The sequence below is a fragment of the Rhinopithecus roxellana genome, chromosome 16 (assembly GCF_007565055.1).
Source record: "Rhinopithecus roxellana isolate Shanxi Qingling chromosome 16, ASM756505v1, whole genome shotgun sequence".
Lineage (NCBI taxonomy): Eukaryota > Metazoa > Chordata > Mammalia > Primates > Cercopithecidae > Rhinopithecus > Rhinopithecus roxellana.
In genome coordinates this window covers 78,831,585-78,847,725 of record NC_044564.1, presented here as the reverse complement: position 1 = coordinate 78,847,725, position 16,141 = coordinate 78,831,585, and the positions used below count along the sequence as shown (strand labels likewise).

The 16,141-nt window shown below is 38.3% G+C and overlaps 1 protein-coding gene across 5 annotated transcripts in view; it reads right to left on the bottom strand.

Moving 5' to 3' along the window:
• The window catches only part of IFT74 (intraflagellar transport 74), a 122,496-nt gene that overhangs the window by 86,124 nt on the left and 20,231 nt on the right, over positions 1–16,141 (bottom strand). For 4 of the 5 annotated variants that reach the window (XM_010384460.2, XM_030919541.1, XM_030919540.1 and 1 more), the window contains 6 exons: positions 14,144–14,279; positions 11,786–11,834; positions 7,580–7,678; positions 7,408–7,468; positions 4,464–4,523; positions 2,396–2,457 (listed from right to left, as the gene is read on the bottom strand). In XM_010384460.2, coding sequence (XP_010382762.2) covers positions 2,396–2,457; positions 4,464–4,523; positions 7,408–7,468; positions 7,580–7,678; positions 11,786–11,834; positions 14,144–14,279 — 467 coding nt within the window. Of the gene's footprint in view, positions 1–2,395; positions 2,458–4,463; positions 4,524–7,407; positions 7,469–7,579; positions 7,679–11,402; positions 11,435–11,785; positions 11,835–14,143; positions 14,280–16,141 lie in introns of those variants that run through there. The other variant, XM_030919542.1, reaches the window with a different exon arrangement.

The following is a 16,141-nucleotide window of genomic DNA, read 5'->3' as shown; positions in this document are numbered from 1 at the left end:
GCGTCCCGAGTAGCTGGGACTACAGGCATGTGCCACCACATCCAGCTGATTTCCGTACTTTTGGGAGAGAAGTGGTTTCACCATGTTGGCCAGGATGGTCTTGATCTCCTGACCTCATGATCCACCTGCCTTGGCCTCCCAAAGTGCTGGGATTACAGGTGTGAGCTGCCATACCTGGCCTATAGCTTACATATTTCTTATTCTTTGAAGTAGCTGAGAGTATCTTATATATAGTAAATGACAAATATTTGCTTAATGGATTAAAACCAGGATAACAATAACAACAACAAAAAAGGAGCGTTTTCAAGTAAGAGCTTGGTTACCATGAACAAAATTTTCCCTGTAAAAGGAAAAAGACTGCTAGTGTTTTGAGTTTTTAAGACGTCACTTTACAACAGCATCAAATGATAGACGGTGGCTGGGTACAATGGCTCACGCCTATAATCCCAACACTTGAGGAGGCCAAGGTAGGAGGATTGCTTGAGACCAGGAGTTTGAGACTAGCCTGAGCAACGTAACAAGACCCCATCTCCACAAGAAACAAAAAATTAGCTGGGCATAGTAGCATGCACCTGTAGTCTCAGATACTTGGAGGGCTGAGGCAAGATGACTTGAACCCAGGAGTTCAAGGCTGCAGTGAGCCATGAGTATGCCACTTCAATTCAGTGTGGGCAACAGAGCAAGACTCTATTAAAAAAAAAAGACAGTGGAAAAGAGAGTCTTTTTTTAATCAATAGAAGAATTACATATATCTTTCAATGTTTTATCAGTATGTTTTAACATCTATTCATCATCAAATATTTACTGTTTTATGCAGAGATAACAAGAGAATGTATTTGGTGTTACTGAATTTTGGTTACTGAATATGGTCATTTGGGTTTATTATTGTCTTTGCTCTCAAAGAGACTAATATTAATAAATATCTGGGAGAGAATGTGCTTGTGTGTGTATTTACACAACATAGCTCATGATCTGTGTTTGTGTTGCCTTAGAATAAACAAATCAAGAATAAAATTTGCGTTGGTTCTAAATTAACTATTCTTCACCAACTTTTTGACCTTAGAACGAACTTAGAACCAACACAAGTTTTATTCTTGAATAATTCAGGATTTTATCTGAGTATGCCTAGTTAACAACCTGTGCATACCCAGCCTAAAATATGGACCCATCCCAAACAACTGACAAAACACATAAAGAAGTTAACTACATCACATCTATTATTATCTTTGTAGGCATTACTCCTACTGCCACAATCACTTTATTTCCAGCATTAGGTGGTATTTAATCTTTTTTTTTTTTTTTTTTTTTTGAGACGGAGTCTTGCCCTGTTGCCCAGGCTGGAGTACAGTGGCGCGATCTCGGCTCATTGCAAGCTCCGCCTCCTGGGGTTCAAGCGATTCTCCTGCCCCGACATCCCAAGTAGCTGAGATTACAGGCGCCTACCACTACGTCCAGCTAATTTTGTATTTTTAGTAGAGATGGGGTTTCACCATATTGGTCAGGCTGGTCTTGAACTCCTGACCTCATGATCCACCTGCCTCAGCCTCCCAAAGTGCTGGGATTACAGGCATGAGCCACCACACCCTGCTGGTATTTAGTCTTTAGTCAGGTTATATATAAAGATACACATATAATCTATATATATGACATAGATTGTTAATATAACTATTAAATATCAATGCTAAAGAAATAATGTAAATAGCTTCCTAATGAACAATGTGTCTTTCACTAGATTGGGGCTGACACACCGCAATTCAGATTAGTTAAAAGCCTAGGTTAAAACTAAAAATAGTAGATATAAAGATGTTCTTATCCATCATAAGTTTTCAGCTCCTAGCAGCATAAATCCTATTTATGTAAGTTATTTAGTAATATTCTTTATACAGAATTTAGCTATTTAATGGTATATGAAGATAACAGATGCATAAGCAACAAAATTTGTGTTGTAAATTTTTTTTTTTTTTTTTTTTTTTGAGGCAGAGTCTCACTCTGTCGCTGGGGCTGGAGTGCAGTGGCCAGATCTCAGCTCACTGCAAGCTCCGCCTCCCGGGTTTACGCCATTCTCCTGCCTCAGCCTCCCGAGTAACTGGGACTACAGGCGCCCGCCACTTCGCCCGGCTAGTTTTTTTTTGTATTTTTAGTAGAGACGGGGTTTCACCGTGTTAGCCAGGATGGTCTCGATCTCCTGACCTCGTGATCCGCCCGTCTCGGCCTCCCAAAGTGCTGGGATTACAGGCTTGAGCCACCGCGCCCGGCCGTGTGTTGTAAATATTTTTAAATGAAAAAGGCAACAGGGAAATTGTTAGGAAAATTTACAAGAAAATAACTGAATCACAATTTAAACTACCTAATAAAGCTCACTTATGAATCTGATTTTTGAATTAGCTATACTTACGCTTGTCTTTCAGTAAATATGACATCCATACTTTGTGTTTCTCGATCATTTTGAGCTTTAAGCTGAATAAACAGTTAACACATAAGTTAGTAATAAATACATACTAAACCAAATTTTTTCTTTATAGGTTATTTTGGTTACAAACTAAATGAGAAATTATTATAATCATCCCAGTGCCACATACAAAGTTTAAGAAAAAAAAAATACAGTTATTGTCTCATTTAACAAACAATACCAGATTTTTTAAAAGTCTTAAGAAGCATTGTAATCTCATACCAAAAATATTCATTGTACTTCAGTGATCTGTCAAATTCAACGTGAATTCAATTTATGTAAACAGCATTTAAAGAATGTATTGAATGTTCAATAAATATTTGATTAGTAATATGTTAAATTTAGAACCACCACAAGTTTTATTCCTGAACCATTCAGGATTTGAGTATAGCTAATTAACTACCTGTGCATATCCAGCCTAGAAAATGGATTCCCCATCCCAAACAACCAACAAAACACATAAGGTTTTTACTTTTTACAACTGGCATTGAAATTTTTTTTGTTTTGTTTTGTTTTTGAGATGGAATCTTGCTCTGTCACCCAAGCTGGAGTGCAATGGCATGACCTCAGTGCACTACAACCTCCAACTCCCAGGTTCAAGTGGGTCTCCTGCCTCAGCCTCCTGAGTAGCTGGGATTACAGGTGCGCGTCACCACACCCGGCTAATTTTTGTATTTTTAGTAGAGACGAGGTTTCACTATGTTGGCCAGGCTGGTCTCGAACTCCAGACCCAGTGATCCTCCTGCCTCCACCTCCCAAAGTGCTGGGATTACAGGCATGAGCCACCACACCCAGCTGAAATACAATTCTTAGAGAATTCTCCTGTGTTCTAAAGGTAAAAGTAACTAAATTATCATAGTTTTAGAACCCCAAATTTAGAAGAGTCATTTTATAAATCCTATGTCTTCATAGAATAGTCTTTATTCACGTAAATAAATTATAAATCATATAAATCATAAATTCTATGTTATTTTCATCCAAATCTTATAATCAAAATAAGCTAGCTATCAACATATTTTATTATTTTCTACCAAGTAATCTAAGAACATTGAACACAAATTTGTTTTTGTTTATTTTAGATTCAGGGGTACATGTGCAGATTTGTTACATGGATATATTGTATAATGGTAAGGTTTGGGCTTCTAGTGAACCCATCACCCAAATAATGAACACTGTACCAGCTAGGTAATTTTTCCACCCTTATTGCCCTCCTACCATCCCCCTTTTTGAAGTCCCCAGTGATATGTCCATGTTAAATACAAATTCTCATTTACCAATCAAAAATTAATATTATGTCTGGAGTCATATCTACTCACTTTTCTCCACTGGTGACAAAAACTATGTAAAGTTATCGTTTGTCACACTATTAATCAACATTTGTGCATAAACCAAGCCAGAAATATTGTAAACTAATACATATAAGGAAATGCAGATGGCACTCCCTAACTAATGTTGCATGTGACACCAGTTCAAACATAGTAGACAGTCACTAAACATCCACTTAGGGGCCGAGCGTGTTGTCTCATGCCTGTAATCCCAGCAATTTGGGAGGCCAAGGCGGGTGGATCACGAGGTCAGGAGATGGAGACCATCCTGGCTAACACGGTGAAACTCTATCTCTACTAAAAACACCAAAATTAGCCGGGCGTGGTGGCAGGCGCCTGTAGTCCCAGCTACTTGGGAGGCTGAGGCAGGAGAATGGCGTGAACCTGGGAAGCAGAGCTTACAGTGAGCCAAGATCGTGCCACTGCACTCCAGCCTGGGCGACAGACTGAGACTCTGTCTCAAGAAAAAAAAAAAAAAAATCCACTTAGGAAAGCCAACCAACAGGAAGAAAATTTAAAAGAGCAACTAAGGGAGCTCAATGAATACATAATAGTGGTATTTACAATTAGAGTAACATTCATCTCTATAGCACTTAAGGTTTTATCAAACTTTTTCTAGATATAAATGTTTTGCTTTGTAGGATATGACTTACACAGATCAATTTGCTTACATTTATAAATTTTCTTACCATATTGTAATCATTCATTACTTCTTCCATTTCAGTGTTGGTATTAAGTTTATCTACCAACTAAAAACAAAAATACAAACAAACAAACACCATTCCGTTAGTCTTTACACATGTTTTCTATAATTAATAACATAGGTATTCAGTCTTACAAACAATGAGCAGTAACTTAAGTATTAATACTTTTAAATATGTTCTGTTTTAAGATAAAAACAAATATTGAGCTAAGTAAGCATGTATTATGTACCTTGCCAATAAACAAACTACATTTTTAACATGGATAAATGAGCAGTAATAAACTACTCTTCCTGCAAATTATACCTTGTAGACCCCTTTGCCTCCTCTGAAAAGATGGCTGAGCTTATAAATAAGGGTCTGGAAAAGACAAAAGTTTTGGAAAGATCTATCACTCTTCCCCTGCCAATGCCCCCAAGGAGAGAGGAGTGTTAGCAGATTTTCAAATTTACACTAGCAAAAATGTAAAAAGATGTTCTTTATCATCTAATAATTTTAAAAATCAACAGGGCTTGCACAGATAGAATAGTAGTAAGCCTACTTCAAAAAATTAGGCAAAGATATCAGTTGCCAACATAGGGTATTTACCTAGTGTCAAACACTATTCCATATATATTAACTCACTTAATTTTTACAGTTACTCTGTGAAGTAGATATGATTGTACACATTTTACAGAAAAACAAAATTAGGAAGTGATACAGCCAGAATGTGAACAGAAGGTCTACTAAAAACAAACTATTTGGGTATAATGTATATCACATTTTTCACTTATAAATGCTAATAAGACCTAACATTTATTGAGTGCTAACTATATGTCAGATACCCAGATAACTGCTCTGTATCAGATATTAGCTCATTAAATCTATAAATAGCATATTTTACATGCTAGTATTTCTATATGAATATGCATAATTTGTTCCAGCATAACTAAAACTCCCTTTCATCTAATGTCATTTCATACCTTATAAAAACTATTTTTCTCGGCCCGGCATGGTGGCTCACGCCTGTAATCCCAGCACTTTGGGAGGCCGAGGTGGGCAGATCACGAGGTCAGCAGTTTGAGACCAGCCTGGCCAACACGGTGAAACCCCATCTCTACTAAAAATACAAAAATTAGCCAGGTGCCTATAATCCCAGCTACTCGGGAGCGTGCCTATAATCCCAGCTACTTGGGAGGCTGAGGTAGGAGAACCACTTGAACCCAGGAGGCGGAGGTTACAGTGAACCGAGATCACGCCACTGCACTCCAGCCTGAGCAACAGACCGAGACTCCATCTCAAAAAAAAAAAAAAAAACAACAAAAGAAAAGCAACTATTTTTCTCATATTTAAAACAGAACATCATTTACTAAAGAAAATCCCACTGAATAATGGGCTCTACAAAATGTCTGTGATGAATTGTACAGTCCAGCAAATTTAAGAATTACAAGAGGGCTGGGTTCAATGGCTCATGCTTATAATCCCAGCACTTTGGGAAGCTGAAGCAGGAGGATCACTTGAGCCCAGCAGTTCGAGATCATCCTGAGCAACATAGCAAGACCCCATCTCTCCAAAAAATATAAAAATTAGCCAGGCATGGTGGCATGCACCTATAGTCCCAGCTACTTGGGAGGCTGATGCAGGAAGATCACTTGTGCCCAGGAGTTCAAGGCTACAGTAAACTACAATCATGCTACTGCACTTCAGCCAGGGCAACAGAGCAAGACTCTATCTCTAAAAAAATTAAAAAATAAAAATAGTCCAGGTACAATGACTTAAGCCCGTAATCCCAACACTCTGGGAGACCAAGGCAGGCAGACCACTTGAGCCCAGGAGTTTGAGACGAGTATGGGCAATATGGCCAAACACTCATCTCTACAAAAAATACAAAAAAATTAGCCTGGTGTGTTGGCATGTGCCTGCAGTCCCAGATGTTTGGGAGGCTGAGGTGGGAGAATCAATTGAGCTCAGAAAGTCTAGGCTGCAGCGAGCCATGATTGAGCCACTGCATTCCAGCTCAGGCGACAAAGCAAGACTGTCTCCAAAAAAAAAGCCCAAAAAACAAAACAAAACAAAAAACAAACAAACAAAACCCATCACCACCACTAATAATAACAAAAAAAAACAAAAATAAAAAGTTATACTATAATCAGCAAAATTTTTTGATAAGCACAAGATAACAATATCAAGTAGGTATATCATAACTTATCCTAACCATTATGATAGAATGTTTATTTCTTGTAACACTATTTCTTAATAAGAGTAGTGAGATAAAAATTTGTCTTTTTCATTAAATCCAGACACCACTGCTGCTAAAGCAACTAAAAAGTTAGAAAAAAGAAAATGCTGACACTAGAAATTTTCATGGGGCCAATATCACCCAAGGATTGAGCAGTTATCAGTACTGCCAGAGGGACTGTTTCTTTTGAAAGTCCACAGGTAGAAGCATCTTTGGTAGAACTACATTTATGTTATATACTCTATTTTGACAGAATGTACACAATATTTCAAGTAAAACATAGAGATGGTGGCAATTTGTATGTTAAATAATTAAATTTAAAAATTTTCAAGATGACAACACTCAATAAAAGTTTAACTTTTCAGCTTTTTGAGGAATTGCCACACTGCTTTCACAGTGGCTGAATTAATTTACACTCTCACCAACAGTTTATAAGCGTTCCCTTTTCTCTGCAACTTCATCAGCATGTGTTATTTTTGACTTTTTAGTCATAGCCATTCTGATTGGCGTGAGACGGTATCTCATTACTCTTTTGATTTGCATTTCCCTAATGATCAGTGATGATGAGCTTCTTTTCATATGCTTGTTGGCTGTATGTTTGTCTTCTTTCGAAAAGTATCTGTGCATGCCCTTTGCCTACTAATGTATTTTTAAAGCAGTAGTAAAAACTAACGAAAATATTAACAGTAAATTCTCTTAGAAAAGAAAAAATACCATGTTGTAGTCTGCTAGTTGTCCTTGAAACTCTTTTATTTCAACAGCTAAAGTCTCAGCCCTGCAAGCATAAAATAAATATTCATAAATATATACATAAGAAAATGAACAGCTACAAATTTAGTATTATAAGTACAAAACACTGAATGAATACTGCATACTTATTACTCACCTCTTTTCATATGACAAATATACTGAATTCTCTTGATTGTACATTTCTATTTCCTTCTGAAGTTTATTAACTTCTGTTGTAAGTTCACTTATTTTACTTCTATTAGAGAAGAAATAAAAAGGTCGGCAATACTTTCAATCCAGAAAACTCTAGTTAAGCAAAATTTAAACTTTTCAGTAATATGTAACAATAATATAAATAGTTTTGTGAAATTCACTAAAAGAATACAAAAAGTTTAGGTGGCTTATTTCATTAAGAATGAGGTATATCCCAACTGGGTGCAGTGGCTCACGCCTGTAATCCCAGCACTTTGGGAGGCCAAGGTAGGTGGCTCACTTGAGGTCAGGAGTTCGAGATAAGCCTGGCCAACATGGTGAAACCCCATCTCTACTCAAAATACAAAATTTAGCTGGGTGTGGTGGCACATGCCTGTAGTCTCAGCTACTAGGGAGGCTGAGGCAGGAGAATAGCTTAAACCTGGGAGGTGGAGACTGCAGTGAGCCCAGATCGTGCCACTGCACTCCAGCCTAGGAGACAGAGCAAGACTCTGTCTCAAAAAAAAAAAAAAAAAAAAAAAAAGAATGAGGTATATCCCATCCTATTCTACTCAACTGATGAGAAACTGACATAGATTCATTAAGAAAGATGAAATAGAACCAGAATGAAAGCCTGGTCAAACTAGTACATGCCATAGGCAGATGTAGGTGCTTAACTGTCATCATCACAGCTGCTGCTACCCTCTAGAGCACAGTTTATCAACGGTAGCACTAATGACATTCTGGGTCGGTGATTAGTACTTCGTGTTGAGAGCTATCTTGTACACTGTAGGACGTTTACCAGCATCCTGGATCTGAATATCAGTAGCACTTCCTCCAACCTCATTTGTGACAATCAGAAATATGTATAGAAATTGCCAAATGTTCCCTGGGGGCAAAATCACCACCAGTTGAGAACCACTGCTCTACAGCCAATTACACAAATAGCTAGAACTATTATTTGATGTGGAAGTACAAATCCTGGGGGAGAAAGGCAATGCAATCATTAGGAATAACTATATTTCCTTTCCTTCTTTTGATTAAAAAGTGGCTGAATATCAGAGATACTAAACAACTGATGGCCTTACTATCTTTCTTACTTCTCTTAGCTTTGAGAACAGATGGGGAAAAACCATACTTTTCTTTATTGCCTTCTAGGAGTTTGAGACTCAAAAGGATCCAGGTAACTGAGAAATAAAAGAAAATAGGGCTTTCAGAGCATGATGGGAGGGTGGATTAAACAAAAGAGAAATAAAAGAGAAAGAAGATACAAATAATATGCCAAGAAGAAAATAAGGTAAAACAGGAAGATAGAGATAGGACAGTAGAACAAGTAAACGGAAAAATAGTAAGATTAAGAAAAAGTCATTGATTTAGAGATGGATCCCCAGAGACATACCCAGAGATATATAACAAAAGTTTATGAGGCCAAGTGCGGCGGCTCACACCTGTAATCCCAGAACTTTGAAAGGTGTAGGTGGCCAGGCACGGGTGTGGTGGCGGGTGCCTGTAGTCCCAGCTACTTGGGAGCCTGAGGCAGGAGAATGAGCCAAGATCGTGCCACTGTACTCCAGCCTGGGCGACAGAGCGAGACTCCATCTCAAAAAAAAAAAGCAAGGCATAGGCAGGTGGATTACCCGAGGTCAGGAGTTCAAGACTAGCCTGGCCAAAATGGTGAAACCCCCATCTCTACTAAAAATACAAAAATTAGGCCAGGTGCAGTGCTCATGCCTGTAATCCCAGCACTCTGGGCAGCTGAGGTGGCCGGATCACCTGAGGCTGGGAGTTCGAGACCAGCCTGACCAACATGGAGAAACCCCATCTCTACTAAAAATACAAAATTAGCTGGGCATGGTGGTGCATGCCTGTAATGCCAGCTACTCGGGAGGCTGAGGCAGGAGAATCACTTAAACCCGGGAGGCAGAGGTTGCGGTGACCAGAGATCATGCCATTGCACTCCAGCCTGGGCAACAGGAGCAAAACTCTGTCTCAAAAAAAAAAAAAAATTAGCCAAGTGTAGTGGCAGGCACCTGGAATCCCAGCTACTCGCAGATTACAGGCACGAGGCTGAGGCAGGACAATCACTTGAATCCAGGGGGCAGAAGTTGCAGTGAGGTGAGATCCCATCATTGCACTCCAGCCTAGTGACAAAAGCAAAACTCCATCTCAAAAAAAAAAAAAAAAAAAAAGCTTATGAATTAATTAAAATTAGGCCACATTCGTAGCAACTGACCAAATATATACTTATGTAAGACTCTGCACTGATTAATGTAACATAAATAAGTATACACATTTTTCCTTTCTTATTAGATGTAGTTGGTAACATTTTAATGATATGAGTAACACATTTCAGATTAATTACTGACAAAAACATAAAAGATTATTCTTGGCCAGGTGCGGTGGCTCATGCCTATAATTTCAGCTCTTCGGGAGGCCGAGGCAGGTGGATCACCTGAGGTCAGGAGTTCAAGACCAGCCTGGCCAATATGGTGAAACCCCATCTCTACTAAAAAATACAAAAGTTAGCCAGGCATGGTGGTGCATGCCTGTAGTCTCAGCTACTCAGGAGGCTAAAGCAGGAGAACAGCTTAAACCTGGAAGGCAGAGGTTGCAGTGAGCTGAGATCACACCACTGCACTCCAGTCTGGGTGACAGAGTGAGACTCTGTCTCAAAAAAAAAAGAAAAAGAAAAAAAAATTACTCTTGGATATCATCAGATGAAAAAAGTGAACTTCAAAAATGCTACAAGGGGTCAGGCACAGTGGCTCATGCCCGTAATCCCAGCACTTTAGAAGGACGAGATGGGCAGATCATTTGAGGTCAGGAGTCTGAGACCAGCCTGGCTGACATGGTGAAACGCCACCTCTACTAAAAACACACACAAAAAATTAGGTGGGTGTGGTGGCACACGCCTGTAATCGCAGCTACTCGGGAAGCTGAGGCAGGAGAATTGCTTAAACCCAGAAGACAGAGATTGCAGTGAGCCAAGATCACGCCACTGCACTCCAGTCTGAGTCACAGAGCAAGACTCTGTCTCAAAAAAAAAAAAAAAAAAAATACTATGAGGCCAGGTGTGGTGGTAGTTCATGCCTATAATCCCAGCACTTTGGGAAGCCAAGGCAGGAGGATCACTTGAACCCAGCAGTTTAAGGTTGCAGTGAGCTGTGATCATGCCACTGCACTCCAGCCTGGGCAAGAGAGTGGGGCTCTGTCTCTAAAACATAAACAAAATAAAATAAGTATGCTATGGTTTGAATGTTTGTGTCTCTCTGAAATCCATATCAAACTTTAATCTCGGCCGGGCGCGGTGGCTCAAGCCTGTAATCCCAGCACTTTGGGAGGCCGAGACGGGCGGATCACGAGGTCAGGAGATCGAGACCCTCCTGGCTAACACGGTGAAACCTCGTCTCTACTAAAAAATACAAAAAACTAGCCGGGCGAGGTGGCGGGCGCCTGTAGCCCCAGCTACTCGGGAGGCTGAGGCAGGAGAATGGCTTAAACCCGGGAGGCGGAGCTTGCAGTGAGCTGAGATCCGGCCACTGCACTCCAGCCTGGGCGACAGAGCGAGACTCTGTCTCAAAAAAAAAAAAACTTTAATCTCTAATGCAATAGTATTAAGAGGTAGGGACTTCAGGAAGTTGAAATCAGGCCATGACAGCTCTGCCCTCATGGATGGGATCAGTGCCTTACAAAAGGGTTGAAGGAAACTAGCTAGGTATCTTTTGCCCTTCCACTCTTCTGCCATGAGGACACCTTGATGGCACCATCTTTGAGAAACAGATGCTCACCAAACATTGAAGCTGCTGGTACCTTGCTCTTGGACTTCCACGTCTCCAAAACAGTAAGAAATAAATTCCTGTAAGTTACCCAATCTCAGGTATTTTATTATAGCAGCACAAACAAACTGAGAGAAAATATAGCTCATGTACACATGCAAATTCATAAAATTATAAATCTCAGGCTAATTATACTATCATATTTATTTTACAGCCTAGCCAAATTAACCAGAAATTGTTAGAATACCAAATAATTATTAGAAATCAATAGACACCTAATAATCCTAATAAGTGCCATAGCTAAAACTTCATATTAAAGTTATATACTCTATTTTGACAGAAGGTACACAATATTTCGAGTAAAACATATGGATGAAAAGACATGTTTAACATACCTAAGAAGCCCAAGATAATAAGATTTGTCTAAAATTTGCCTCTGGGGACCTAAAAAAAATGTTTTAAGTGTTAGTGTTCAGTTTGAAATGCCACCAAAATAGCAAATCCAAAGCACAATCAGAATTATACTCCACAGTTCTCAAGATAGTCTTCATGAATGCCCCAATGAATCAAGAAGAATCACTGAATCTGAAAAGAGAATTAATATCTTAGAATCATGACATAAAAGAAGCTTCAATTAAAACTACGAAGATGGGACTAGAGGTGGGGCTGTTAAGACAGTAGACTCTACAGAACAGGCCAATGGAATGAAAATTGAGTCTAAGGGAATCTAGAACAGAGCTGTCCAAAGTAACTTTCTGCAGTGACAGAAATATTCTAAATTAAAACTGTCCAATAAAGTGGACAGCGTGACTACAGAGCACTTAAAATTTGGCTGGTGCTACTGGGGAACTAATTTAAATTTCTGACTACTGGCTGTCATACTGGACATTGCAGACATTCCTCAGTATGAGAAAGTGACTATTATTTTTTTATCATTTGTCTCAGAGACCTTTTTAGAAATGGGCTTACATTTCAGTAGAACTAAGAAAGTATTCTTGGTTAAATGTCTCAAACCTGGTAAGAGATGAAGTACCCTGCAAAGCATGAGAGGTAAAACCAGGTGTATTAACTATAAGGTCTATGCTGAGAAGTAAAAGTAATATCTTATTATACTGGGAAATGGGGCACTAGAGGAGGTAAGAATGAAAGTCACAGTAGATAGTTGTGTGGAGTGGTAATGTTCCGAATTCTCTCATAAAAGGCTTTGAAGTATACTGGTAGAAACTAACAATCCTAAATTATATTGGTTCTGTTCTGAAGGATAAATTAATACAGAAATAAACATTTGATAAATTTACTATAGAATTTTAATATGTTTCTACCCTTGATGTTTTAAAATAATATTAAACATATAAATATTTTTGTGCATCCACTTTCAAAAGGCTAAATGACTACGTAATTTTTAAATATTTTTTCATGGTACTGATAATCATTAAGCAAACATTTCTAAATAATTCATTTTTAATATTTAGTAATTTAAATGTTATTAGAATGTAGATGAAAACACTTAAGTCTCTTGGAAGGGATGATATACTATATTATAGAAAGTAGCATGTATGATATGTTATAATCAATTTTGTACTAGCAACATATCTTCATTCCTGATAAATCATCTGTCAAAAATGTAGAAAACAAACTCTGGGCCGGGCACGGTGGCTCAAGCCTGTAATCCCAGCACTTTGGGAGGCCGAGACGGGTGGATCACAAGGTCAGGAGATCAAGACCATCCTGGCTAACACGGTGAAACCCCGCCTCTACTAAAAAATACAAAAATCTAGCCGGGCGAGGTGGCAGACGCCTGTAGTCCCAGCTACTCGGGAGGCTGAGGCAGGAGAATGGCGTAAACCCAGGAGGCGGAGCTTGCAGTGAGCTGAGATCCGGCCACTGCGCTCCAGCCTGTCCAGCCTGGGCGACAGAGCGAGACTCCGTCTCAAAAAAAAACAAAACAAACAAACAAACAAACAAAAACAACAACAACAAAAAACAAAAAAAACAAACAAACAAACAAAAAAAAGAAAACAAACTCTGAAACAGCTCACCACAGGCTACTGACCACTGCCTATGATAAAAAGAAAAAAAAATAAGGAGTTTACCATACTTTGGTTTATATATACCACAGTTCTAAATTTGAAACTATAATATATAATGTATTATTATGCTTCTCTAAATACATATGCAGAAGCATAATGAGAGATTTAATATAAATCTATGTGTTAGTATCATTTCCTTAAATAAGTATTAGAACAGATACTAATTATCAGAAAAAAAATTTCTTGATCTACTTCTCATAAATAAACAAGTATTTTAAGTGTCATTCTAATACAGAAACTATCCAAACTATTTCAGAGTATTTTATAGTACTAAAAATCTAATTTTCAATCTTGAACGAGTTTTCTCTAAGATTATTTCAAAGTTCTTCAAGTTGTACTACAGCTCCATGTCAGAAAAATGAAGACTGAAATAGCTCATATCTGTATATAGCTTTCTAATTCAAACTGTATTTTCATATTCATTCTGTTGTTTAACCCTCACAATTTTGTGATTCAAAGAATAACGATTATATGCCATAATTCTGACTACATGCCATAATTACATGTAATAATTCTTACATGCTATAATCCTGATTTAATAAAATGGTACTGTAATACTTATTGTTCAAAATTACTCAACTTTTACAATTTTTTAATTGGTCACAATTATTTATTTCTTACAAAACACAGGCCCAAGTGAGATACTTATCTTAAAATAGGTACCTTTCATCCCAGTTTTCATTCCAGTCAAACCTTGTTGTGTTACAGGGCGATCGGCAACTTTGATTTGAGAAGACAGAACTCCACCAGTCCCTATGGGACCACCACGAGAACCTGGTCTTGCTGTCCCAGGTGGCATCTAAATGACAAACAAGATTTCATTTTTAGTAAACTGGAGAAAACACTGTACTCGTAAAACTGCAAAGACAATTTTTTTAAAAACCAAAATTCTACTTGATTTGTAAAAATTTCCTTATTTTTTAAATGTCTGAATTATTAAATACTGTTGTTCAATTTATTAACATATTTCTTCAACATTTAACATTCTATGACTATTTAAAAATACATTTCATGAAAATTTTAAATTCTGTATGTAGACATTATTTATAATACCTCAAAACTGGAAAGGAGCTAAATGTCCACAGTAGAATATGGTTAAATAAGTTGCAGTATATAAAAAGGGCAGTTTAAGTTGGGTGCGGTGGCTCACGCCTGTAATCCCAGCACTTTGCGAGGCCAAGGCAGGTGGATCACATGAGGTCAGGAGTTCAAAACCAGCCTGGCCAACATGGCAAAACCTCATCGCTACTAAAAATACAAAAGTTATCCAGGTATGGTGGCACACGTCTGTAATCCCAGCTACTTGAGAGGCTGAGCCATGAGAATCGCTTGAATCTGGGAGGTCAAGGCTGCAGTGAGCCGAGATCATGCCACTGTACTCTAGCTTGGGCAACAGAGTGAGACTCAGTCTCAAAATAAGTAAATAAAATAAAAATTAAAAGGCAGTTCACAAGATAGTATTTATAACTCCATTTTTGTTTGTTTTACAGACAAGGGCTCACTATGTTACTCAGCCTGGTATTGAACTACTGGCCTAAAGAGAGCCTTCTGCTTCAGCTCTCCAAGTAGCTGGGATTACAGTTGTGAGTCACTGTGCCTAGTTCACAACTCTACTTTTTTAAAACAAAAAAAAAGGCTGGAAGTTTGGGCATGGTGGCATGTACCAAGAGTCTCAGCCACCTGGTAGTCCGAGATGAGAGGACTGTTTAAAACCCAGGAGTTCGAGGCCAGCCTGAAGAACACAAAGAGATCGTCTTTTAAAAAAAATAAAGAATAGAGATAAAAATAAAAAAATTTAAAAACTATATGAAAAAATAGTAATGATGGTGATCTATAATTATATTGTAGTTGATTTTTATTTTCTCCTTTATATAATTTGGCATTTTCAGCCTTATTACAATGATTATATACTACCTCTAAAAATCAGGAAAAAATAAGAAAACTTTAATCTTGTAAAAACAAATGGATATAAATCCATCCTAAGATGACTATGTAAGTACTAAAGGGCTTACATTATTAAACAAGCATTCATATTATTACTCAACGTGATTCTCTACTTCAGGTATGAAAAATCCAACATAACATTATATGACCTCAGGAAAGGCCAAAAGACTCCCTTTATGTCAGTTCATATAATACATACAGGCATGAGAAGATATAAAAGACATGAGATATGGCAAGGTTTCTCTCCAAACAGCCTGCTCAGCTACTTATTCTCTAATTCCAAGTACCTCCTGCCTTTCTTCTCCTTTTTCCTTCTTTCTGATTTTACTACATGCCCAGGCATGCCACAATCCCAGCTCACATTCCTTTCCTTATTTGGGAAAAGATTGGCTCTCTAGTCCTCTGTAGACGACCCCTTCCTCCTCTCCCCTCTCTCCCATCACGCACCCACCTTATCTAAGAAAGTTAAAATGTTTAGCCAATCGGGTCTAGTTTAGATTGTGCAGTCCGACCCAGCCAATGGGGAAAGGACACGGGGGCAGCAGTACCATTAGGAATAAAAGCTTCTACTCTCCTTTCTTCAGTGTGCTCTCGTGGCAACCAGCCCCACGAGAAGCACCCTACTGCGCAGAAGTATATTTGCTTTGCTGAGAAATCCTTTGTTTGAGTGCTTGTCTTTCTTTACGACTCCAAATTTTATTTCTAACAATTCTGGGG